Source organism: Struthio camelus, chromosome 8 (genome assembly GCF_040807025.1).
Source record: "Struthio camelus isolate bStrCam1 chromosome 8, bStrCam1.hap1, whole genome shotgun sequence".
Taxonomy (NCBI): Eukaryota; Metazoa; Chordata; class Aves; order Struthioniformes; family Struthionidae; genus Struthio; species Struthio camelus.
The window spans coordinates 34,364,278-34,384,793 of NC_090949.1; the positions used below are offsets into that span (position 1 = coordinate 34,364,278).

At 39.4% G+C, this 20,516-nt stretch overlaps 1 protein-coding gene across 27 annotated transcripts in view; it reads left to right on the forward strand.

Annotated features, from left to right (window-relative positions):
* The window catches only part of FGGY (FGGY carbohydrate kinase domain containing), a 333,758-nt gene that overhangs the window by 270,285 nt on the left and 42,957 nt on the right, over nt 1-20,516 (forward strand). For 22 of the 27 annotated variants that reach the window (XR_011142650.1, XR_011142651.1, XM_068953329.1 and 19 more), the window contains 3 exons: nt 13,376-13,483; nt 16,895-16,956; nt 17,743-17,850. Coding sequence is in view for 25 of the 27 variants with exons in the window: in XM_068953329.1 (XP_068809430.1) it covers nt 13,376-13,483; nt 16,895-16,956; nt 17,743-17,850 (278 nt within the window). In the remaining 2 variants the exon portion in view is untranslated. The remainder of the gene's footprint in view (nt 1-13,375; nt 13,484-16,894; nt 16,957-17,742; nt 17,851-20,516) is intronic. The other 5 variants (XM_068953344.1, XM_068953346.1, XM_068953345.1 and 2 more) reach the window with 1 other exon arrangement.

A 20,516-nucleotide genomic window follows, 5' to 3' on the forward strand; every position in this document is an offset into this window, starting at 1 on the left:
TTTATAACTGTGGGTGAAGGCCTGAGGTCCTCTCTCAATGTTTACTCTGTCCTTGGGAGTTTGTCTCAGTAAGTAAGGGCTGAATAAACACCAAGTTAGGTTTTCAGGATTTACTCATTTAGTTATTCAAATAAAAGCATATTTAAAACAGCATGCAGTGGCATATCGCACATAGTGTAAATCTGCTTCCAGTAACGCAGGGGAATGCAAAAGAAGTTTTATTTTACCTGTAAGAAAGATGCCTGGGTGGTAGTGGCCTTCACTAATAAAGTAATGCTTACCTAGTGGTGAAAAAGAAAAATAAATCTTTGAGATGGACTATATTATGCAATAAATAAATAAGAGGGATCCTAAGGTACATGGGAAGGGCATGCAGGGTAGATAAGGTAAACCAGACCCCATTTGAATAGATTGTTTTTCCTTGATATTTTCCATTGGTTACTGCATTTTTTGCAGAATTACTCTTCCCCATAAATGATGAAATAAGAAACAGTACCTCCGTGGAAGAAAGTTGGTCTAGCTGTTTAATTGCTACATCTGAGATTTGTCTCCCACCCTTCCCTTAAATTTCTGTCACAACATGCAGTACTAAGCTCCAAGTTCTTCAGGATTGTCACTACCTGATGCAATGAGTTGATTGGACAGGGATATCGGGGATTGGCCTGCTTAACTTGCATATTAGAAATAACCATGCAAATACTTTTCAAGAAAAGACAAGGGTCTTACAGTACAATCTCCAGGAAAGGATATAAGGCAGGATAGCCCGTATCTTCCTACAACTTGGCACTTCTGCCATGAGCTCATTGTCAGTGCTAGACACTTTTCCTGTGGAGAACCTGTGCTCCTTTGCTGGCCCATCATGTCACACTGCTGTCCTCTGGCCACAGTGACAAGGACTGGGCCTGCCTTAGAGTGCAAGAGTTTGGCTGGTTGGCTGGATTGAAAAGATAATGTAGATGGACGTTTTTTTAAATTGTTGTTTGGGAATACAACCCAAGTTTGGTGTCTGGTGAATACAGTTCAGCATTGACCAGTATTGTTGGCACAGCTGTTCCATGTGCACATTTCCTCACCTTTCAGATCAGGAGAGGCCACGCTCAGCTCATAAAAGGATAGTGCTGCAAGGAGTATCTGTGGTGCGTTTGTTTAGGAACAAGAACTGAAGTTGAACAGCTCTGATTTTAAAGGAGTAACACTCAGGCACTTCAAAAACTCTGATGTTCTTTTAAAAAATTATGTTAATCTACAAGTAAAGTCAATGTTATAGTAAATTTCTTTTAAATGTACTAACGGAGTTTTTTACCTAGTGATTGCTAGCGTTCATGAAAAATTGGTTTGCAGTCTTAGACGGTTATGAAGACTTAGTATCTCTTGTTATTTGGAAGTAAGAACAGGAACTTGCTGGAACCTCAAGTCACTGGAGACTGAGAGAATATTCTTGGGAAGAATTATTGTATGCTTGCCCTGTTCTTGTGCTCTTCCCTTTACATCTTTATCAACTGTTACTGGCCGCTGTTAGCGACGGGTTAGTGGGCTATATGGGTCTTTGGTTTGAACAATTTTTTGAAATGTTGAGAAGAGTTAGTTCATACTGTGATGATCTTTCAGGAATTTAACTTGCCCTACCAGGAAATTGTAATGTTATAAATTGTGTATTTAAAATGATCTGTAGTTACTTGTCTGTGCTGGAAGATTTATAATCTTCACGTAGACTGACATTTTGTGGCAGTGAATATCTGTCATTGGAAGAGAAGTAAAAATAAATGGGTGATATAAATTGTTGTAGCTCATTTGAGGCCCTGTGTCCTCAGTGAGCTATTGTTATGAGAGGCACAGAAGTATCTGCTGTGAGTCATGGAGTAGCATTGCTTCAGAAGAGTACATAATAGCATTTCAGCAGAGGACACAAGTAGAAGCTATTGTGTAACCAGACAACCTTTTAGTCCATTTATCAAAATAGTCGTAGTTCCCATTTCAAGGAAGGCGACATAGTAAATATGAGCAAAAAGAGGTTAATCTGTATATCTGTATCCAGACATTTCACTAAATAAAACAATAAAATAAATCAATGCAGAACTGCTAGTGCTTAAGTGCTTAGCAAAAAGCTTCTGAATCCATTAGGAATGTGGGCTTTTTTTTTTTTTTTTCCTGTTTTGGATCCTGAAAACAGTTTAACGGATTAAAGCTCTTTTTTGCCAATTTCTATAAGAAAGCTTGGCCACTGAGAATTAAACAAATGCTTAGCATTAGAGTGAATACTGGTAAAAGGCAGAATTAAATGTATATAAACATTCAAGCCCAAGAAGAGTCAAAATTCATCTAGTTTTAAGGTTTTATTTCAAAGCTGAGCATTGGATCAGGGTCCTCGATAAGATATCTGAAGTTCTTGCATCAGTGATTTAGGCAGATGGAAATGATGAGTTGGAACTGAAAGCTAAATGAGTATGGGATGATTTTAGTGAACTACCCATGAATTCATTCTTAATTTTACCTTCTTCCAGAGCTGAAACTCATCCCAGGTTTAGCTCCAAGTTTGCTTCCTGGAGTAAACATTGAAGGTAAACCTCACACCTAAGAAATAAAAGTTACAGGGGTGCAAATTTTCTGTGTGTCTGAGAAGAGCAAACCCAGAGAGAGTTCTAGAGGCAGATGCTGTGCTCAAATTTCTCTCTGCTTCCATTGTGATCTTGTGGTGACCTATGTAACGAATGACACTGAATGATTTAACTGTTCATCTGAAACGAATCTCTGCTTTTACAGACCAAGAAGCTGTTTGACTTGCTGGCTTCAGCCTCTCCCTGGGGCCAATTCTCACTTCTTGGGTCCAGTGTGTCAGCCAACAGGCTTCTCCTCTTAAGATTCTTCTTTCTACAAAGAAAGCAGCATCTGTTCTAGGTATATCTATCCCTCTGGTGCCTTTTGAGTTCATGAGACTTCTTTAGAATATCATCTGTTGGTTCACAAGCAGCCTCCCTGGCCCATTGACTTCAGGAATCCTCTTCTACCCTATTGGTCTTTTTGACTGTGGCTTGACCCCAAGGATAGGTGTTATTGCTAATGTTTTCTATTCATTGGTTTCGGTACGATAGTTTGACCCTGGGCAGCATTCAGGCCTTGCCTCTTTAGAATAGGAGTCTCAGGATCCAGCTTCCAAAATGGAAGAGCTTCTTAACGCCAGCCGCCATCCTCCTCCATCCTGATTCACATATATGATTTGGAGGTTTTGAGCGCCTCCTGGGTGGATTACCCACGTGAATTCAAATGTGAGCGTCTGCTGCTGTCGGTAGGTCAGTAAAGCTATCGCTGACCGAGCAGGAGATGGCTCTCAGAAATCTGCCAGCTCTCTCTAGATCTCAGAGAAGTTTGAGAAATTGTCTATTCCAGAGCACTGATTTTTTTCATCTCTGTCTGGCTCATGAGGTGGCCGGCTAAGAAGGTGGATTATTTAACTCCTGATTCAGATACCATTAAGCCATGCTCCTCTTCTAGCTTGTGCTTCTCAGTAGCCAACTATCAAACGCTAGTGGCCTGTTACAGCTCCCATCTTTTGCAAACCACTGGCAACTTCCAGCAAACAATTGACATAGGCCTTCAGGAACTCATTATTCAAACATGGCCCTTGGAGCTTCTGTGGCCAAGGCACTCCTGGGTGAGGAATAGATGAGGCAGCGGAGAGATGCATTGCACCTCTTAACACTCCCTAACACTTTTTTTTCCCTCCGTTTGGCAGCAGCATGGTCTACTTTTAAATTGTGGGTCACAGATCACAACGTGTTTGTGGACGTCTATAATCCTCCTCACAGCTCCTTTAGTATGGCACTCTGAGAGAGAGAGGAGGGAGAGAGAAAATACAGGCTGGCTCCTATGCTTTTAACACAAGGTACCTGCAGGGACAGATCTGTTTGGGAAAGAGGTGCATCAACAGCACATTTATATTACTGGTAGCCTTGTGAAAGTTCAGTGGCTGAATATCATATGTTGTTTGGATTTCAGTATTGCTTCTGAACTGGAGCATCTATTCTGTTTTTGTTTTCTCCCTGTGAGGAGGGGATACATAATTAGGAAGGTTTAATGCACTTCTAAATGCAGTGAGACACGCTTGGTTTTCCTATCGCTGAGTTGCCGTGCTCAGGTCAAGTAGGCAACATGTAGTGAGAGTAAAATCTGGCTCAAAATATACACTTGTCCTATTTGATTTCATATTATATATAGCATATATTTCATTCTGAAAGTTGGATGTGTTGTGTTTTGTTTTGTTTTGTTTTTTCACAAAAACAAAACATTTTGATATCTTTTCTTGACTGAAAAGGAGATTTATAAAAATGTATTTTTCTGGTAGAGAAATTATATTTTATTAACATTTCACCTTCTTTATATAGATAATAACAAGGGGGGAAAACATTGTGCTTCCAATATTATTTTAATTTTTCCAATTTTTATATTCTGCTTTCAAATTTGGAGTTTTCCAGTGGAAAGAGAAAGTCAAAAGTTTATAGTAGGCAAGGTAGGAACCGTTCTTACACTGTGTATTTTCTTCTCAGGAAAATGGCAAAATTTTATGTGTATGAACAAAAATTATTCTATTTGAAACAAATCTCAGTTGTCCAGCTTTGCTGGTTAATATTTTACACTTCTTTGAAGGGTGATGTCTTTACAAGCTTCTTTCATAAGATTAATATTAAAAAAATAAGAAACAATTGTAAAATCAGCAGAAACATACAGTATGTTTTGTATATAAGTAATAAGGGTATGGACACATGAAAAAATTAAGTGAGTAATCTACAGGGTGTATTTGCACCATGTCAGCGACTCTGCAGTAACACTCCTGGCCCTGGTTTCCTGTGGAATGTGCAAGGTCCCTGGGATTTGTCACATGATACACCACAGAGAGACGATGAGTAGAGGTGGTTTTTGCAGGGCAGCTGACCTCCTACTTTCATCTATAATAATTTATTCATGCGATTGTACCCTAAGACATACTAATACCATACTTAACTATTGGCTGAAACCTGAAGAAGTGTGTTGAAGATACATGAAAATACTCACGGTCTACTCAGACGAAGAAACTGGACCCAGCAGCTGTTATCTAAAAATGGGCTACCTTGCAAAGGGGTGTGTTAGTCTGTTAAGAACAGTGAGTTATTTTAGCCGCACAGCATCCATTGGCAGAAGATTTTCTCAGAAACGCAACTTCTGTCTTCCTGTGGCAGAAAAGCTGCTTATACAAGTGCTGCTTGTGACCTCTTGCATTCCCTGCTCTGGGCAAGAGCCTCAGCTGTTGCATTTAAAAAAGCTGTAATAAAATGGAGCAGAATAAAACAGGTGCTTTTTGCTAAATTTGAACAATTAAATATGTTTGTAATCAGTTTTAAGAAAAATGTTAGTTGATGCATTTAACTATTTTTAGAGCCAGTTTCCTGTGAGTGTGTGGGGGAACCCCGAAAGCCCAGCCTTATAGTTTCCACTGGTAGATTAGTTTTAAAGCAATATACATTTGAGCTCCTTAAAGAAGGAGCAGGTCTAGTAGTAATATCCAGTTCTTAGTTTTTGAAGTATGCGTAAGGAGCTAGTGTGGTGTTCTTTTAGGCAAAGCCCTGACTGCAGGAGTTGTTTTCCAGTGCTCTTGTTCCCTACTTTTAGGAAAAGAAGAACATGAGCATTCAGAAGCAGGTAGATTCCCTTCTTCTTCTTTTGAGTCTTAAGTATCTACTGTCCCACATTCGAAGAGGTGTCTCTCACCTGCATGGGCAATTGCTAACATTCCTAATTATAGACACTCAAAAACCAGGACTGGCTTGCTTCCTAAGGGTAGGTGCCCAAGTCCATGTTTGAACACCTAAATATGTGTCTTCACGTTCTAAAGTTCCTGAGCCAGAAATCAACGGGAAATGTGTCTTTGGCTCCTTTGAAAAGCCGGCTACTCACTTAAGTGTCTAAATACAAATGTTAGCCCAGATATTCAGATGATGTAAATCAACATAGCACCATAGAAGTCAATGGTAATATGCTAGTTTGTACAAGTTGAGGCTTTGGCTCCCAAGACTGGAGGCACTGGTCCAGTTAACTTTCTCTTGGTCTCTGCACCATAAATACAAATTAACTACAGGTTGAGTAACTAATGTTATTGTGATTCAAAATAGTCTTTCGTTAAAAATCATGAGTTCAAAAGTGTTAAAATACCTTTCCGTATTTAGCCTCCAGTAAAGATCTCACAGTGGAAATGTTTAAGAATAATCTCAGTCAAGTTTTCCTCTAATTAATTCTTGTTAGATATAAAGCCAGGGTGTGCAGGATATAATCCCATCTCATAACTCACCTGAAATATTTTCAGAGATGAGGCAGTAAAGTTGCCTGAGGACTGTGGTTTCTTTACTGGGCATTAATCACATACCTTATTTGGTCTACAGTTTGTGGACCAGTTAATGCTTCATGGAAAATTTAGAAAATTAGAAGTAGGTCTGCATGCGTGTCAGTTACATTTTGCTGCTTTTCTCATAAGGGTTGCTATTCAGAACAATTACTAACAGTAGTCCCTGAGAATTCATCTGCTGCTCCCTCTTGTAGGCTGTACTGAAAGTTTTGTCCAGGTAATAATTAAAGCAGGGCTTAAACTAGAATACTAGCTCCAAATCACCATCATCAGAAATTTGAGATCCCATTCTGCCTTTTGATGAATACTATCTGTATGTTTCTAGTTCTAATAATTTTTACTTAAGTGTGTTGTGGTTGTAATCGGTTTGATTTTGTCACACAGGTGTGTGGTGTTTATCAAATGGAGACTGAGCAAAATCAAAAAGGTGTGGGTATTTTTGCAGGGGGGAGGGTATTTTAATATTGTCACATATGCCCTTTGCTGATTTGTGGCACTTCGAGCCTTGCTAACCTGTTGTAAAGTAAGCTGGATTGAAATATGCTGGATCCGTGTTCTTAATATTTGCATGGTGTGTAAGTAAGCAGTATCATTGTCTTTTCCTTTGTCCTCTCTATTCCGTTTCCTGAGTGTAGACTGCTCTCTGAGACTACTCAGGCCAGTTGCCTCAGGTCCTGTGAGCTAAATGGGCACATATGCTTCTGCCAGAACTCCAGTCCTGTGAGCACTCGCCATTTGCAGTTACTTCTGCGTGATACTAAAAGCAGTGAGGGAACATGGGTGGCATCAAAACATGTCTTTACTGCAGCCAAAAGAAAAGAAACAAACGTGGGCAAAAAATAATATGGAGGTACATATTTCTGTTCCAACTTTCCTGCCACAGCTCATTCTTTGGCCATAAGTCTGAGCTTCTGGCAGTGCCCAGAACCCTTTATTCATGGCTTTCCCCTTTGAATGATGTACATCTCTCTGGCTGTCTCTTTTAACCTTGACTGGTTCTGCAGTCAGAAACAGTATCTTATACTGTAGAAATGTTGCCTGATGTCTTTGAGTATTTTTCCATTGCACAACCTCAGGTAGACATAGTTGGACAGCTTTATTTTGCTTTCATTCCTTCTATTACCATTCTCCTAATGAAACGGGAGTCACTAAGCTTTAGTAATCTTCCAGGCCTCTGGATTTGATAAACCCATGACATAGCCTTGACAACAAGTGATGGATTCCATGTTCAGTAAGGCATTTATGAAAGTCATTTCACCACATCAGCCAGAGTTCTTAAATTGTACGTAAACAGATTCCCAAAATTGTCATGTGGTCAAATGTGTTCAGGCTGAAGTCCATGTTCTATCTTTACTTTGTCTTCACTCAAGTAACTTTCATGCCTTCAGTGGGATAAGTGTTGGATGCACAAATGTTTGTGGCCTAGTATCTTAATATCATTGCAGAGCAGCTCTGTGGATAGCCAACAGAATGCCTGGCTTTCACATGGGAGAGAGCTATGTGACTTACCACCACAAGTTATGCAGCTACACAGCCAACCAATGGTGGCCAGAGGACATAGGTTTAAAATATAATCAAACAAATTATTGATAGTATATGACCCATAAGAACTGGAATATTAATGCATTTTAATTTCCCTTTTATTCTGAAGTGTACTTTTAGTGCTCTATGATCTTATTTTCCTGAGTATGTTCTGCATCAGGCTAAAGCTTGTGTGCTGTTGTGTGTTTAATATGTAATTGTAACATATTTTAAGAAGAGAACTGCGCTCACCGTAATCTTAACACAGAGAATTGCCTCCAGAATTATGGGAAACCTTAGTTGTAAACCTGTTCAGTGCTTGAGCATTAATGCCAGGATGGCAATTTTGGAGTAGGCATCAGTCCACTGGCAATACAATTGCGTGTCCCCACTCCACCCAGTTAATATATATGCCATCAGAAAGTGCTGTTACTAAATCATACTTTCAGTAGCTACTGCTATAACATAAGTTTGAACCAGAAACCTAGAAATGAAACATTACTGGGTTTCCCTTTGAATTCTCTCCTTTTTATGAATCTCTTTCGTTCTTTGTCACAAAGTTGTGGTCAAGTAGCTATATAAGGCCCATCTGTCAGCAGAAGCGAAATGATATCATTTTCTTAATAGAGGATTTTACACATCAGTGTAAAACCCTTGAATTTAATGAATATCAGTATTCCAGCCCACAGTCAGTCAGAAAGTTTGAAAGCTAAAGTCAGCAAAGAAGTTAATGAAAGTATTTGACTTGTCAGTGATCAAAGTCCTGAACCATAAGGAGCATATATTTGTTGCTGATTGATACTGTGCTATTCCTTCTTTCTTTCCCTTCCCTCCATTAATATCTTAGATCTTTTTTTCATATGTGCCATAGCCTAAAAAGAGCAGCTGTTATTCTGAATTTCTAACTATAGAAGCTGATAAGTGAAATGATTTTCAGACAAATTTTCTGACCTAGCTTCTCATTAACAAATGATTACTCTAAAAAAACACTGACAGTAGAATGAAGGCTTAATTTTGCTTTTTTTTTTTTGTAAATAAGTCGAGAATAGTTCCACACTGCACATAGGTTTTGTCTAAGATGTACTGCAAGTACATAGAGAATTTTACACTGATACTAGAACGCTGCCAGATATCAGATGCCCAATGTTAGGATGCAAAAATGAAAATGGAAGAAGGTGCATATATAGCAGTATAGCCTATTAGGATAGAGATTTGCTTCTCAGGTAATAGCCAGGTTCTCAAATAGTGTTACGGTAGGGATCTGTGTAAGCCTACACCAGCAACAGATGATGTCAACTAAGGAAGAAAATTCTACTGGAATCCATGCTTCCATAAAACTGCTCTCAACAACTGTGGCGGGTTTTGTTTTATCTTGTCTCTGATTACTATAACATTTACATAAAACTGAGGAGGAAACACAAGCATGTGCCTGGTCATTATGGCTAGTTTAGCAAGACAAAGCTAAGTAAAATGAATCTTGCATTGTGACTTATTCACTGTATGAAATGGGGCTGTGTACCTAGGTGCTTCTTCTCTTTGAAGGTTTGCATTCTTTGCCATTCCTCATACCAGTCCTGGAAACTGAACTTAAGTTTGGATTAAAGGCACTGACTCCTTTGATTCACTTAGCTGTAAGTTACCCTACAACTGTAATTGGTAAGCAGTGCTTTATTTCACATAAACTTCGGCAATAGAGGTGGATTTTTTTCATCTGTTTTTGTTTTAGAGGGAGAGGCGAGTGGGAAAGACTAGACTGAACTAAATACATTACAGATCTCAGTGCCATTTAAGCAGGTCCTTTCATACTAGAACTTAGTTCTATATAGCATTATATATTTTAAAGACATTTTTCATTTCTGTGGGCTGCCAGATGTGCTGCTGATACCTTCTGATCTTAGATAGTTTGACATTGATTTTCCTAGCACACACCAGGTTGAAATCTGGTCTGTAACTCATCCAAATGATCTATTCATAACAAAAAGTGCCTTCTGGCAGTTGCACCACAGCTGAATACTGTTAAACTGAATTCATCGTTTAATTTGTTTCTGATTGCTCTATAATGTTTACATATCTTACATATTAGAACGATCTTTTATAGAGCACACACTGAGGTTAAATCCTCCCAGATAGCACTTTTTTTTCCCCTTCTTCTCCCTTTCAGGAGATGTTGAACTTATTTCTCCCTTCTGATGAACCCAAATCTTAGAAATGTATCATCAGAAATGATGGCCTGAGCAAGTGGGAATGTGCATGTTGGAGAAATGTGGAAAGGTGGCATTTTCCTGCACAAAAGAATTCTTCCCTACCCACAGCTAGAACACCGTGTGGTGGATTTGCTCTTCAAAGAGTGTAATACTTCTATAAGTAAACATCATAGATGAGGCCATAGTCTGTGTGAATGTGTTTAACTTAAATATTTATAGATGCTCGTTACAACTCAAAATGTAAAGTGGTTCAAATTCCTCTTGTCTCCCATCTTCGAACACCTGCTGCAATAATTATTGTGCAGAAAGCATTCTAACACTGGCTCCCTCTGCACATGAGGGCATGCAACTATACCCTCTTTGTGCTTCAGCTTCTTGATATGTAAAAAATAATCAATGTTAATATGCCTCACAATAAGAGTATGTTAGAGAATGGATTTAAGTTAAATAGAAGGCATAAAGCCTGATGCTCCCTATGAATACTTATTTCAACTTTCAAGGAAGGATGATATTTACTTTAAAAATAAAAATCAATCAATAGGAAAAAGTTTTTAAACTGTGTTGTTCTTGTTGATGCCTAGAACTTTCCACACATTCATAAAGCTTTTTTGTCAGAGGGCATTGCACCTGTGGTATTTTTAGCCTATCTCTTCAGACTACTTAGCAGTTGGGCATAGCTCAGTGCTTTTAAAAACGCTTGATATACGTGGCATAACTAGATTCTTTCATCACAGATCAGAGAGTACAGAGTATTACAAACTTTGCTGCATCAAAAATATTTTGAGGTGAGACTTGAAAAATGCAGGCCTGTCCTACCCTAAGTGTCCCTTCTCAGCCTTAGAGACATGCATTTTTATCCAGAACTAGAGGAAAAGAATGAGATGGGACACGGCTTGTTTTCCTACTTCCATCGCTAGCTTGGAGCAGGTACTAAGTGGCAATCTTGGCCAAATGCTGTGTTCTCAGTAAGGTCAGTGATGTGGAATTGGTCTAAAAATCAGGTTATTTTAAGTTTTTAAATTTTAGGAGCATTTACTCAATACTTTTTGTTGCACGGCTTTTTGTTATTAAGATGGTAAGAGAAGGCTTACCTCATAGAGCTGCTGAAAACTCAAAGATATATTCATTTGTAGTTTTAAGAGAAAACAAAACAAAAACAAATGTATTTGCAATGTTTTTGACGCAGCTTTGTCCACTTGGACAAATGCCTGTTTAAATTCAGTGCGGCTATTCTTGCTCTTTAACGAGTTTAGTCGGCCAAAATCTTACGTGGATGCACACACGCAATGTGCACACATGCAAACATCTTTAGTGAAAGTAAGTCAACACATTAGAACTGATGGAGGAGAATTGAGCAAGATTCTCTTACTTGTGGATGTATTCCCAAGAGAAATCAGAGTTGCTTGAAACTGTAGTGATGTATTTTGAGAAAACAGTCTTTGTTTCTTTGTTTTCCTGCTTAACTTCATGTTCCTGACAAGAGTCAGCTGTAATGTAAGTTGATGGCTTCAGCAGACTATTGTTTGTGCAGAAAGCTCCCTGCTGGTGTATTTACTAAACATGTGTGAGGCACAAATGCCAGTAAACTATGTCTCAGAGCATATTCCCTAGCTGATAGCAAAAACTCTTTAAAGTTTGGCCTGTTTAAACATAGGGAGAGCGTGCATTGAGTTTAACAGGAACAGAGCTGGGATTTTTAATGATTACTCATGAAAACAATTTTGAGGTGAAATCCTGGCCTATTGTAATCAATAGCAAACCTCGGGCAACCTCAGTGGGTCTAGGAATTTGCTCATGAAGAGCAACATCTAAATACAAAAAACATTGTCCTATTGTATGAGAACCTTCTTTTTGCTGATGAAGTTTAAATCCACACCAACCCTTCTAGGAGTCCCTATGTTGAAAATACATAGATTAATGGTGTTACAGAAATCTCGTTTCCTTCTCTTGGAGTGCTTCCCACCTTCTAGAGAACTACAGCTGCAGATCTAGCCTGGCCGTTAACATTGGCCAATGGGAAGTATGTTTGTGCATCATACGACAGTGTAGGACTGCACTGCCATGCCCCTTTCCCAGGAAAATCATGGATGTGTATACCTCGAAGGTATTGAGCTTCTTAGTCCTGGAAGAGAAGACATGAGTCATGCTTCAAACAGAAGCCAGGTAGCCTGCCTGGGGGAGCGGGTGACCTGTCTTCTCCAGCCTCTGCTGCAAGAATTATTAATGTATTGAACCAGTGCAGAATATATAAATAGCCTTTGTAGCAAGTACTAGGACCCAAGTCCCTCCCTGCCATTACCCACCCCTTTCTGCGCCTTATTTGCTAGACTATAGTTCATATCTCCTTACACTATCTTTCTGCACCAGCATCTATCTAGACCAGAGAAAGTGAAACAGCTTTAATAGAAGGAAGGAAGAATACCCTCCACCCTTTTAAACTAGTAATTTGCATCTTCTGAAGCAGAGAAAGGAAATGAACCAGTGTCTCCCACATCCTGAATGGTCTAACCGCTAAAAATATTGTATAGAATCAGGACATCACTCTATATGTGGGTGGTATATCTGTATGCAAGCGGTAGAATACAGCCCTGTACAGTTTGAAAGAGAGTGCTTTGGTACCTGCCTTCATGAAAGGGTTCACAGACGTGAAGGGAGAAATGTTTTGTGTAAGGCTAAGCCCAAGTAAAGGACAGAATCGGAAGTTTACCTAGGCAAGTGTTTCCAGTTGGCTAACACAAGAAAATCCCCTTTTACTCAGCCCATGTTTGCAGCTTCCACCCAAGGCCCCTAAGTCCCCCGCCATCACTGTGCAGAGCACCAGGAGCTTGGGGCTCCACTGCAAGTGTCAGGGTTTCAAGCCCTCTGACAGATCTTAGATCACTTCATCCACATGTTCATTTAAAGTAAGGTGGTTTTTTTGGAGGAACAGGGCAGTTTCTCCCTCCATGTGAGGTACAGCTCCTATCCCTGAAAATACTCTTCCACATGGTCAGATCCAGCTGTTCTGTGAGTAGGAGCGGGGCGGGGGGGTAAGAAGTTGTGCAACCAGTAGCTGCAGCTCTGTCACGTAATCTAAAAATGATGCAAGTTGGGGGACATGTTTCTCCATGTTCTCCTTATGGTAAATCTCCACCTGTACATCTCCATTCGCGTTGGTAACTCCAGTCGAGAAGCAGTAATTGTTTTCAATATCAGGCTCTGATAGCTGCTAATAGTTAGTTGTGAAGTACGTAGTTTGACAGGCAGTTTGATTCACCAGAGCTTTCTCTTACTTTTCCAGATAAGTGAAACACCCATTTTTGTGCCTGGTGTTTGGGGACCTTACTTCTCTGCTATGGTGCCTGGATTTTGGTTGAACGAAGGAGGTCAGAGTGCTACCGGAAAACTGGTAAGTGTTTGGAGACGCAAACAGACTTCAGGAAGGCAGGCCTGTCATACCTCCTGTCATTGGGAATAGCTTCACTTAACAGTTCAACTAGAGCTCTGCCTGCAACATCTTCATAAGATAAGGAGAAGTTATCCTGTGGAAAGCAATAAACAGTTACTTGTTTGTTATGTCCTGCACAAGTCTGTTCCTTTTCATTCCCCTGAGAGGGGATTATAGATGAGGCAGAGCACCAAGGGCATGTCTACCTATTATTGTTGTTGTTATTATCTTGCAAGCGAATAGGCATTCTTTCTGTACTTTAGTAGGAGGCTGAGACAGACTTTGAGATAGGAAAAAAAAATATATATATATATATATATTGCAATATATGGAAGAATTGTGCTCATTGATGGGCATAGATAAGTGGAAGGCATGCTGGGCACAGAGTAGTAAGATATTAGTATGTTAGCCTGTCTAGATCGATCCTGAATTTGTTATCATCTCAGTTATTTCTTTGAGTGCCAAGAGGCTGGCTATATTAGATTAAATTAGTTTATCAATACAAATAAAAATAAGACTGTATCCTCTAAAGTTGAATTTTCTTACCTACAGGAAGGCACTCAGAACAAAAACACTGCAGTCAAATGTGAAGAAAGACTAGGTGTATAAAACAGTATTTAGGCAGACTTTTGGTGCTTGACTCCAAAATTGTGATCAAGACCTCAGCGGCTGCTAAATCCTGAAAGCTTCTAAAACTCCCCATGTGTCTCCCTGCTCAGTCTGTTCGAATACAGAGCTGCCCAGCCCTGCCTAGAGCAGTGAGGTGCCAGGTTCATGCTGAGATTCAGACCCTACAGGGAGCAGGCCCAGTCCTGCAGGTATCCTCTGTAAGTTCACCAAACAGACAGGTGGGTTAGGCTTTTCACAAATTGCAGGCATAATTGCTGTCTTACTCAGACATAGCACCACCCACCTTTTTAAAAGCTGAGTGGTCGGAGCACTTGCCCAGGAAATATAGTAGACCTGGGCCTCACTGCATTTATGCATTCCATACGAAACAATCACCAAATGAGAAACAGAAATAATCCTGGAGCAGGAAGCCGAGACACACCCTAACCACGGAGTTATGAGTTGGTGCTCCTTCCTGTGCTCTGTCCTTGGCCACGTGAACCTTGCGTTCCTGTCTGCTTCAGTGGGACAGTCATCCCTCTTCCTCTCCTGCAGCCTCTGCTTCTCTCCTCATCTTTGGCTTCTCCTTGGCCTCATGGCTAAAGCACTCTCCCAGCAGGTGGGATGTGTAGGTCTTAAATTCCTTGGGCCAAGATGGGGCTAGAACCAAAGCATCCCATTTTGTGAGCAGTGGTTACAACCACAAATAAAAGTTAGCTTCTGCTCATGATGACACCAGTTTAAAAGGAAAACAGAAAAGCTTGTGCCTTTCTTCGTAAGAGCGCTTTTGAGAGGCGAGGTCTCAATGTACTTAATTCAAAGTGTATGGGGATACTCACTGAGCTCTAGAGAGGATGCAGCAGGTCAGTATTTTCTGCTGGCTGGCTCAGGGTGGTTCCATACTACATGTGCTGTGAGAATTAGGGTACTTCAGAAAGACAATTAAAAAAATGCTTTTCAGTAATTACAGATATTTGGATTCCATCCTAGTACCAGAGAACAAGATGTTCCTGGGTCATTTAAGAAATTGCTGGAAAAATGTGTGTTCTTGTTAGGACGCATAGCAAAAGTCAATGGTAAGTACTATTAGGTATATTAGGGAAGCTGTTTTATTAAAACATTCTTAGAATATTTCATGTGGTCTTCTTGAGGTTATATGTACACAAAACACATGGGGGAGCCATAAGAAGAAACAGTGTATGTGCACACTGGTGTGGAGGATAGGCTGCATCCATTATCATTGTAATTTTAAAGTACTTTAAGATCCTACTTGCTCATACTTTTGGTTTTCTGAAAACAAATGGCCGTTTCAGGAGATTATTTTCATTTCTTGGTCTATGCTCAAAAGTGAATTTTTTTCATGAAATTTGAATAGTCTGTTGAACTTACAAGTAAGTCAGATACGCTTCTCCTTAAAAATCGCTAATTAACCTTTTATTGATACAACTATAAAAAAAACTATTGGATTTTGAAAATAGATCCACGCAGAGTCCAAATGAAGAATTAGTGACTCTGCTTGTTTTGAAAAAGTTTGTCTGTTTGTCTGCTAGTTAGGCTTTTGTGTTGAGTTTTCAGAAGGTATAGGAAGAAAGATATTGCATAGCAGAGACAAAGAATGGTATTACTTCATTACATTACATTAACTGTAAAATAGAGAATAGCTGATGGGTCATTTCTTGAAATCAGTGTTTCAATATGTAACTTTGTAAGTGCTGTAACACTTGTGTAAAATATTTTCATAGCACACATGTATATATGATATTTGTTTACAGATTTATTTCTGAATTTATAAGTTCTTCCTATTAAGTATTTTCTACAGAGATTATTTAAGATTGCAAAATTCAATCCAGAGCTTTGTTTCTAATGCATTGCATGCTTGAGTTTTGTTCTAGATGCAAATCTCAGAAGTAACAAGCACGCATTATGTTTTCTTGCTATATATTCATATGTAAATGCCTTGTTATATAAGTTTTACTACACTGTTAAGGGCCAGACTCACACTGTTAAAAGTTAAATAGCTAATGATGTGACTCGCTGCCAATAGGTGTTGCCAAATATATTCAATGTTTTTGAGTAGCACTAGTTTTGCCTCCTTATCTGTACTGTCACCTCTGATGGGGTATTAGCAAGAGGCCACAAAAGCTGCTCAATTACTGTCTGTGATCCTACATGACACTTTGTTTTGTGAATAATGGTAGGACCGGCTGTTATATAAATTTAGTATAGACAGAGTCTATATTGAGCTTTTTTGGTAGCAATAATTGCTTGTCAGGACAAACATTTTGTTTCCTGCAGTGAACATACTGAGCATGTACTAGGATGACAACACACCTGATTTTTTTTTTTTTTAGACAATGATACAGAAAGATGTAGGGATTTGGGCCAGGCAGATATTTCTGGTAGAATTCCCATGTAGGTGTGCATGCAAGAGAATGGGAGGGGTTTGTAGACATGCGCTTAGATATTGTTAGACAGGCAAAGATCATTCTTTCAGCTTACTCTTCTGACTGAGGAGCTGTAAACTTAGCATTTTGCTTATTTTTGATTTAGCATTGTTTTCTGTACTGTTTTTAAGCCAAATTCTGAATCCCGTAATGTCAGTGGGAGTTTTGTCTTTGGCTTCGCTAGGGTTAGGACTTAACACTTCGTGAGTAATTGAGACGCTCTCCTGGCTTTTAGAAGTTATAATGCTGCATTACCCTTTTCTGGGACTGACTTTTTAGGATGTATTCATTCCAGTAATGTTGCTTTCTTCTTTTTCAGATAGAGCATGTCGTCCGAGGCCATGTCGCTTTCCCAGAATTACAGGCAAAAGCTGCAGCCAGGTCACTGTTCTTATTTCTTTATGACATATGTGCCTTACAAATTGATGATAAACTGCATTCCCAGCCCTGCAGAATTGCACTACAATATCCTTATTCTGGAACGTGGGAATCAACAAACTAATAGTGAATTTGGTCACCTGAGTTGGAAGTATTTACAAAGGCTTTCCACATGATATGCTGAAAGGTCAAAGCTTTAAACTCCCCTTAAACATTCACCTTGGGGTATCTAAGTGATGATGTTGACTTTCTGCTTCTCAGCTTTTCTTTTGTATCCAGTCCAATGTATTCTGATGCTGTCCAGCATCAGCACTGTTCAGCAGACCTGTGTGCCTTGGGCTAATGATGTGTCTTAATTCGGAAGTGATGTTGTTAAGCTTCAAGGATGAGCTATACCTTTTATTAAAAATATATTAATCAATATAGTTGGAGCAGTCGTCTAAATGAAGGGATAGCTACTGCAGGAAAAAATACTCCTGGGTGGCACCACAATAGTACATAGACACCCAGGATAAAGTTTTAGGCAAAATTTAAGATGTAGGAGAGAGTTGCAGGTAACTCCAGGCTTCCTTGAGGACTAGCTGTGTGAGATGCAGAATTTTAGTTTGGTCTACTTTTAAAGTAGATGAAAACTATCCAGAGACTTCTGTCAGATTTGAACTTTCCCAAGCTATTTTGGCTCGGATTCCTTTAAAGGTAGTTCACATCAGTCCCAGAGAGATCTTAGCTGAGCAATTAGACACATTGGATGAAAGTATGCTTATCTTTGTAATTTCTTTTTCTCCTTAGATTAAGGAAAAACAGCAAACTTGATGTTTTATCTTCACTCCAGTCTAAAATGGAAGAGTCACTGCTGACAGATACATTGAACACATATAGTTACTTTCCATCCTCCCTGTGAGCAGAATGCTACCTGGTTCCTCTGGATGACCTTCTCATGCTTTGTAGTGTCCAATGCCTTGTTTGCTTGCTGAGAACTTGTCCAGGCTTCCCAAAAATTTTTGGGGCTTCATTGAATCTAAAATAGATTCATGCTTCCTAGAATTGTCTATGTGGATCTTAAAAAAAATCTATCTATCTATCTATCTCTATCTGTGTATGCCTGGAATAAGGATTGTTTTTTGTTTTTGGCCATATGAGGCATGAGCCTCACAAAGTTTACAGCAGTGGAAATTGGTTTGGCTAGTAATGCCAAGACAAACCATTTTTTGTGTTGGTAAAGTGACTATGCAGATGTGGCCTACTTGTCTATAGTAGATCTGATACTGAACTGACTGACCATAACTAATTTCACAGCACAAAAGGCTTGGATTGTGAAGTGAAGGGGATCTTAGATATGGGATATAACTTCATGTTACAGGAAGGTATGGTGTCATGACTTTGAACCTGAGGCTTCTGCAGTTAGTAAAACTGTGGAGATAGCAAAGAGGGTTATAATATTTTATGAAGTTGATCTGCTCAATGGTGTTTTTATAATGTTTTCCAGATACTATTCAGATTTCATTCTCCTAACAAAAATGTTTGCATAGCTGTAAATTTAGTAGATATCTTATTAGATGACCCTCTTTTCTCTCTCCCTCTCCTCCTCAAATATTTTTAAGGAATTTAACCTGAATCTATAAAAATCAGGAACTTTTCAGTTTGAACGGAATTTTTCTCTTCATTTATTCATGCTGCGCATAGCTGTTATGACATAGTAGAGCACAAACTGTAACCTTATTATAGGGACTATAGCAGCAACTGTACAAAGTGCAAGGCATTTTTTTTAGTGAACAGTGTTGGCCCAAACTTTGGATTATGTGTTTCCTTAGATTAAGTTAAATACTTAATAAACACATGCCCTCTTGTTTTGGAGGACTGTTGATGATGATGATAGATTATTTGCCCGGGAAGCTCAGTAGAATTTCAGAGAATCTGTTTTATGATATTTAGTATATTGTCTTTGTGGGTGTAGGAATTTATATCTGCTTTGCAAGTACAAATGGTTGGAGAAAGAAAACAAAAATGAAAATTCCCTAGTTATGTGTGCAGTTACATGTTACCTTTGCTTCCCATGCAGGGTGCCACACTGTCAAGAGTTAGGCTGATTTTGTAGTGACAAAGAGCCCAGGCATGTCTAGATCATGAAAAAAACATTTGAGGTCACAAACCTGTGCTTCTTACTCTCTGCTGTCTTTCACCTACTTCCACCTTCCCAGGTCTGCGTTTCCTTCCTCCCTGGCTCCCAGCTTTGCTCATAAGTGAGTTCAGCAAAGTCACAGCAGTTTCTGCTGAACAACTGATCTCAGAAGGTTCACTGTGCAGACTCCTGCTCCTCTGCATATACCAGGAGTTTACAGGCTGCAGTTACCACTGCTTCAGCTGATTTGTAGTAATTTGTTAGGGCACAAGGAGGCTTAGCCAGGCTTGCGAGAAACCAGCTCCCACTGACCACTTGTGCTGAAGACTGGCCAGCCTTGTGCAACCCTCCCAGTCCTATCCTCATGTTCTCATTTCCCTTCTTTTACTAGAAGTGGAGAGGACTGAGTTACATGAGGATCATCTGGATGGCTGTAAATTTAGCCGTTGGTATAACTAATTGCCATGCTCTGTGGGCAGCAAGAGCACCTCTTTTCATGCAGTTCAGCGAGTCGCAGAAATTGCTGTGTAGATAGCGCATTTGGTCTTCAGTCTCTATATTGTGTAAGGTATGACATCTAGCCATCACTGATGTGGTAAAATCCAAGATATGTAGGCCAGAGTGCAAAATAAAAGAAGGAAATAACACGATCATTTATGCGCTGAAGTTTAAATACTTACAGTTGCTAGAATCAAAGTTTCTTATCTTCTGAAGGAAGGAAAGTGTCTAACTATTTGATATCACAGATTATAAGCCCTCTGGCTCTTCGTGACGAGCTATATGTTGCAACAAAATTTCTTTCCCTTCATTTCTCAATGTCATTTCCCCATCTGAAGAGATAGCTCCTGGAAAACAGCAGTGAAGTGACACACACATATCTGTCAGCTTTTCTGGCATCTTTCAGGCAGTAAATAATAATAGTATTTGTCAGTTTTCTGCACCTGTAGATTTTTAGAGCCATTTTTTTAGATTTAGAAATCTAAAATATTTAGGTTTTTTTCCTGAGAGATACCTGCTGGCATCTTCCAAGGTTCCTGAACAAATTAAATACCAAAATCTTGTTGCTTTCTGAAACTGTCCCTAATACAAGCATAACCTTGGGCAAAGTTGTGTTGATTTATCGCTCTCCACTTCCAGCATAATTCCTTTTTAATACCAATAGTTTGTGCTCAGGTCTGCAAGCCATATTCAGCTGCTACTGATACCTTTTCACAAAATTGAATAGGAAAGGCTCCAGAGAGCCTGTAGTTTAATACTATATATAGCACAGGCTTGGTAGAGACTGGAACTGGCAAGTGTTTGAAGGATTTTGCCAATCACACAGACCGAACCTAGTGCCTTAAACCCACGTTTATATACAGATAACAAAGAAGAAAAGCTATGGAGAAGTGTAATCCTAAGTTTATTTGGATCTTAAGCAGATTTGGCTGAACTTCAGCTTGTG